General features: G+C 40.9%; 1 protein-coding gene across 1 annotated transcript; it reads right to left on the bottom strand.

Annotated features, from left to right (window-relative positions):
• Nucleotides 1–5,773: 5,773 nt before the first annotated feature.
• Nucleotides 5,774–6,623, bottom strand: SMIM45 (small integral membrane protein 45). Its single transcript, XM_088443867.1, has one exon. The coding sequence runs from the start codon at nucleotides 6,169–6,171 to the stop codon at nucleotides 5,965–5,967; it is 207 nt and encodes a 68-aa protein (XP_088299993.1). The 5' UTR covers nucleotides 6,172–6,623; the 3' UTR covers nucleotides 5,774–5,964.
• Between the last annotated feature and the right edge of the window lie 270 nt (nucleotides 6,624–6,893).

Genomic DNA, 6,893 nt, shown 5'->3' with positions numbered 1-6,893 from the left:
ATATTAGAGAGATGAAAACTGTTTTTTCTTCATCATTTATCAATGTGCAATCCCATCTCCTCTATATAATAATAATAATAATAATAATAATAATAATAATGCAATATATCAGTGTGTGCTGGGGGCCATTTTATTCCTGCTCATATCACTCTATAGTGCCTTCACCTCGATATAATAATAATACCACATATAAGTGTGTGCTGGGAGCTTTGGTAATCCTCCTCATATTTCACTGTATGATCTCCTCTCCTCTATATAATAACACTACCACATATCAGTGTGCTGGGAGCTGTACTATTCCCCCTCATATATCACTGTACTGTCCTCTCTCCCCTATAGAATAACAATACCACATATCAGTGTGGATTGGTGGCTATGTTAATCCCCCTTCTATATCACTGTACTGTCCCATCTCACCTATAGAATAATAATACCACATATCAGTGTGCTAGAAGCTGTATTATTCCCCCTCATATATCACTGTACAGTCCCCTTCCCCCTATATAATACCACCACATATCAGTGTGCTGGGAGCTGTGTTATTCCCCCTCATATATCACTGTACTGTTCCCTCTCCCCTATATAATAATACCACATATGAGTGTGTGCTGGGGCTGTGTTATCTCTCATCATATATAACTTTATGGTCCCCTCTCCCCTATATAATACCACATATCTGTGTGCTGGGAGCTGTATTATTTCCCCTCATATGTCGCTCTATAGTCCCCTCTTCCCTATATAATACCACATATCAGTGTGTTGGGGGGTATCGGTGAAAGCCGGACCGGACAAGATTCCGGAACGCCGGACTGGGACAGCTCCCTGCAGCGACCTCTGCTGCTGAGGAGCTGTCAGCTGTATAATGCGCGTCCCCGAGTATCCGACAGGCAGGGAGCATTCATTATAGTGGCTCCCTGCTGGACCGGATGCCAGAACGCCGGAATGTACCAGCTCTGCTGCTAAGAAGCTGTGTCCGGGGGTTGTGTAGTGACAGCCTGTCACCAGAGGGGAGGGAGAGATTATGGACAGGGTGTCGGGGACGTGCATTAAATAGCTGACAGCTCCTCAGCAGCAGAGGTCGCTGCAGGGAACTGTCACAGTCCAGCGTTCCAGAATGTAGTCCGGTCCGGCATTCACCTAATCCCTGTGTGGGGGGCTGTGTTATTCCCTCTCATATGTCACTGTACTGTTCCCTCTCCCCTATATAATAAAAATGTCACATAGCAGTGTGCTGGGGGCTGTGTTTTCCCCATCATATGTTACTGTATTGTTCCCTCACCCCTATATACTAACAATGTCACATAGCAGTGTCAGACGAAGGACTTGTCAAGTCTGAAACGCGTTAAGCGTGGCTCTATGTTGTTTGGACTCCTGCTTTGCTGCACTTGTTGTTTGGTGAATAAAAGCTGGTTAGGCTTAATTCTTTGCATCACAAGCAGATGAACCTTGTGTGTTGTGTGAATATATACACACAGACACACTATATATTATTTTTATAACTGATTGCAATTGTGCTTTTTATTATAAATTGTTGTTTACACTTCTCCAGGTACCTGGTTTTTATTGTTATTTGTGAAACAATTTTATGACTACTTTGCTATAGAATAAATACATATATTTTTTAGCCATTTAATCAGAGCGGGAATTCTCTCATTCTTTATACCTTTCTTCCTTATACTATCTTTGTTTTAACTATCTTCCTTCCTTCTAATCTTAAAATGTTTCAGCGCCATAAGCATGGCTATAGTTTAGACTACTATATGTTGTCTGACCTACTTACAATCATCATTTTTGTTTACTTTTTCTAGTCGCCCTCATGCAGTGACCATTCGCAAAGTATAGTTTCCTGATCTGCATACACTACAGCACTCTGGACCATACAGTTTCTCACCAATAAGATTTCACATTTTTTAAACCTTAACCTGTGTTGTACAGTACTGTAGCTATTGCTAATGTTTCCATTTTTTTTTCAGTTTGTAAAAAAACAGTTTACTGTGAAATCATTTTTTTATGCCACAGTATTTGCAGAAGGCCACACTTGTTGAATGGCCGTAGGCCTAGAGAGCATAAGGCTTTCCCTTTTGTCTGTAGATGTAGGCAAGTTTGTGTCTGATGCAGCAGCCATTTTGTTTCATATCTTAGCTGAAAGCATGTATTAAAAAGTATGTGTTCTTGTCTCTGCAGGTGTGATTAACTGCATATGCATATAGTACATTATGTATTACCTCATTAAGTAAAAGCATTGTCATTCATTTTGAAAATTGGTATTTGTATGTAATTATTCAGTCTTTAAGTGCGTCTAAGACCCACCATGTGCATCTGTCATTGCAGGGTAGGGGTTGTTGTGAATAATGTAGTGAGTTCAACATAGTACTCCAACAGCAGTAAAAAGGAATTAGTCTTGTCTTATGGTGCCTTCACACTACATGACCTGCAATCAAAAGTGTAGGTGTCCCCTGTATTATCCATAACTAGCACCAAGCCCTTTCCAGCGGGGGAGTAATGCCACAAGCCCAACCCTTTCACTGGGTCCACCGGCCAGAGCATTACCCCTGACCACTAGTCGATCCAGGCCAGGGATACCTGGGGAGGGTCCAGGGCACCGCTCACAGCCTGGGGCTATCTCCGGCAACTCCTGGAGTGGTGGGTGCCAGATTTATTATGTAAAATGTGGTGCAAATGAAAGAAGCAAAAATATTGCCTTTTGCAATACAGGTACCAGCAAGCCACCCACATGCTAGTACTTGGAGAACCACAAGTAACAGCATGCAAGGGATTACAGACCCGCTGGTACATAGTGATACATGTTGTTCACTTGCAAAATAAATATTACAATAAACACAGGTTATACACACCATTATGGTAACATGTTATTAAAGCATACATGCACGCTCACATTCACACTCACAATCACTCATACTCCCTGGGCCCCAACACCTGTGGGTACATCTGAGACCTCTTTGAGCCCCTGAACCTCAACACACTGTGGGTGCATCTGAGCCCCTGCCACTGAGGGTGCGTCTTAAGCCCGAATCTCAATCCCCTGCACTCCATAACTGTATGGGTGTCATTGCAGGGTGCGAGGGAGTTGTAGAGCAAGGTAGTCTCTTCAATACACTACTGCAACATTATTGAACAGCAAATCAGGTGGTCTCATTTAAAACTGAGGTCGCTTTAGTGTCCCTGAACCCCAACACCTGTGGGTGCGATTGAGCCCCTGCTGCTGAGGTTGCATCTTAAGCCTAACACTTGAGCCCCTGCACCCCATAATTGCATGGGTGTCATTGCATGGTGCGGGGGAGTTGTGGAGCAATGTAGTGCCTTAAATACAGTTCCCATAATAAGTGAACATTGAATCATCCCATCTCATTGAAAGCTATGGGTGCATTAGAATCCCTGAACCCCAACATCTGTGAGTGCATCTTAAATTGTGCGGATGGAAAAAAATATATGCAGTAATTAATCTAAAGTAATTCTGATTACGAAATAATATTGGGCTGTGCTGGGATTTGAACCCTGTACCATGGCCTTGTAAACTGACTACTGTAACCACTAGGCCAAGAAGGATGTCACATCCATCTACTAAATCCTTGTGCACTCCACCCATTCGCTGCCATTAGGGAGGGCACAGTGAGGGAAGCATAATAATAATGATAATAAAAATGTGTCTTTTTTTCAAAATATTATATTAGTACATGTAAATAGTACTAATACTCAGACCCCTGTATGAGCCCGAGAAAAAAATATAAAAAAATATTTAAAAAAAAAAGTACAGGACTCACACACCTACTGTACTGTTCTGTAAAACTTTATTACACATTCATCTACAGCCCTGATTCCATGATGAAAACAATGTACTATAGTGAACCAAATCACAGGTTCTGTCAGCCAATCATCGGGCGGTGATACAGAAAATGCATTGGATATTGGACGCATGCACAGTGTAGTTTTGGAAAACCAACACCTGTGGACAAAAATTTGTATTACACGCTATGACTTTTTCCAGCGCATGATACGGTCCTTTGCAATTAATACTGTAAGGAGCAACTCAAGGCATACCATGTTGTGCGAGATGCAGGGCGCACTACATGGCGTATGGAGCAACAATCTAGTTTCGGCCATCTTTATGTCATATCAATAACATAAACTAATGAAAAGTGAATATTAACACTTACTGTATGACCATCATGCAAGGATGCTAGCAACTCTGAAACTTGAATCAGAATGACAATGTATTAGCATATAAAACAGTAACAACTCTCTCTCTCTCTGGACCTCATTCAGACCCGGTTGCAAGCGCTGAGCACACGTCCTGCCCTGCACACGCAAAGCAGCTGCACCGCACATGCGCAAGCCCCAGAGCGAGAGAGAAATTATCTTGCTCCGGAGCTCACTACAAAAGGGGCGGCTGTCGATGTTGATCGACAGCTCGCCCTTTTTGTAGGTGTGGTGGGGGGGTGGTTTCACAAATGGAGGCGTTCCTTAAGGAACGCCTGCCATTTTGTGGGCGGCTGCACTGACATCAGCAGTAATGTCAGTGGGGAGCTTCCTGCTTGATCAGAGCAGGAAGCTCCCTGGGGCTTGCGGTTGCTGAGACCCAACCTTAGGGTCTCATTGCAAGCCAAAATGGTCAAGACCATCGCGACCATCAACCTGGTCGGTCGCTAAAGCTGTGGGTGGTAACCCACAGCTTAGCTAGAGACCAGGAGGCCGCACTTGAAAAGTAAAGTGGCCGCCCTCATTCAGAGCGAGCGCTTGCTTCTTGCAAACGCCTCTGAATGAGGGCCTCTCTCTTTATCTCTCTCTCTCTCTCTCTCTCTCTCTATATATACATATGCATACTGACTGAAGAGTGCTTTTAAATTTGGTGTGCTCATTTCACTGAGATGGGTGTGACAAAAGGAATTTATTGAACAGCAGCCTCTGGCACCACATGGAAGTAGTAAACTCTTAAAGAGTAAGGTCCCTGGGACAATGTTACAATGTTTTACCTGCAGCACAAAAACACCACTCAGCCTCCTTACAGTATAACACTGCTCACAGAAGCAAATATAGAAGTGGTTCTCTTTTTAAGCTACACCCAGCACACATACCTCTATTTGATATGCTAAACAAAAATGCAACTCCCAAAGTTAATGCATTGAAATAATATCATGCTGACACCAAAAAATGCTAGTCTTAAACATCCTGTACACAGAGTAATGCATTGCCCCCCACACACGCCTCCACCCAAAAAAACAGTTAAATATTTGAAAACAAGGTGAGTAAAAAGCAAGATTTTTATACTATTCTACATTAGTCATTTTGTTTTTATTTTGTTATGACATTTATGTGCAGCACACAGAGATGGCTATCCATGCAGCTCCATATCGGTAATATTTTTTGAGATGTAGCCCCTCAAACATCGTACCCCCCTTGCAAATGAACCCATGAAATATGATTTTTGTACAGTCATTCATAACTGTGCTATCATAATATAGTTGGAGACAGATACAAAATTAACATTGTATCATTTACAAATATTTCAGTAGAGTATAGAAAACATAAAAGGCAATTTCCCTTTTCAAGAGCATTCAAAAGAAACATGAAGACAATCTAATTGTTTTAGTAAGAAGGCACATATCAAAGTGCAATAACATATTTGCAGAGATTTATAGTAGTGATTACTAAAGTAAATGTCAGTTTTCAACAAGGAATCAATTATAAATCTTTATGTGATATTACAAACCACATTGTAAGATGGTAAAATAGAAAATTTCCCTTAAAAGCACTTTAAATTGTCAAACTGAAACACTTTAATAAAATTGTTTTTACATTTTTGATACATAAATAAACATGTACCAATGAGGTTTATTTGGTACATGGGAATATGCTTTTCATATACATTTATGAATAGTGGCAGACATATTTTGTACAAGATAGGTCAAGCTAATTATTTGCAATAAAATTATTTGCCTGTTTAAGTTAAACATCAGGAACACTGTAACCTAGATTATCTCGCACCAGCAGAGTCTTTCGGATGTTTTTCTCTAATAAAGGTTGTCGAGTCCTCCATTTATGTGCTTCCTTTAAGCCTGGCTCAAAGTAATAAATGCAAGCTCCAAAACCCACCAATACAAGGATTGCAAGGAAGAGATAGCAGGGAACAAACCAGTCCAAAAATTGTGACATTGCAAGGACTGCTGATTAAAGGAAAGGAAATCACTCCCTAGTGCTTTACATTATCACTAGTAAAGTGTTTATTGCATTTGATTTTTATCTGACATTGCCTTTTTCATGTTGTAGATAAATCACAGCAATATATACAGTACTTGATCTCCATTGCTTGTAGTGTCAGTGTATTTCCTAATTATGCAATCCAGTGGATCGATAAAATAACTTGCAAATGTCTCAATCTGCCCAAGGATAGCGAACTTGCTTGCTTCTTTTGCAATCTTCCTTGAAATCTTTATGTAAAAGGAGACCAAACATGTTTAGCACTGGATATCTCTTGCGGTTAATCCCAAATGCTCCACGAATCACAAGCTGCAATGACACAATGGCTGACGCATGCAATTATGAGTCAAAATAAAGTAGAGAGAAGACAGTGGAATTGTATTTCTTTATCTCCACATTTCTCAATAATTGCATTCTGTTTGATAATTAACGCCTATCATGTTGCTAAGGAATGGGAGGAGCTTCCAGCATCAACTCTATGAGAGAAGTATTGAAGGAAAAGCTTCCAGAAATTACAAGGCTGAGGACTTTATGTTGCTATGACAACTGAAGAGCACTAGTGCATGAAATATTTAGCAAACAAAGGCATCTCATTAACTAAATCCACATGAGAATGGAACAAAGGCATGAGGGACCCAACAAGAAATCGCTTTTAGTCAAAGAACCTGTAAGCAGTG

Source organism: Taudactylus pleione, unplaced genomic scaffold, assembly GCF_031769625.1.
Source record: "Taudactylus pleione unplaced genomic scaffold, aTauple2 ptg000336l, whole genome shotgun sequence".
Classification (NCBI taxonomy): Eukaryota; Metazoa; Chordata; class Amphibia; order Anura; family Myobatrachidae; genus Taudactylus; species Taudactylus pleione.
The sequence above is the reverse complement of the archived record's forward strand: the minus strand, read 5'-3'. Positions and strand labels throughout refer to the sequence as shown.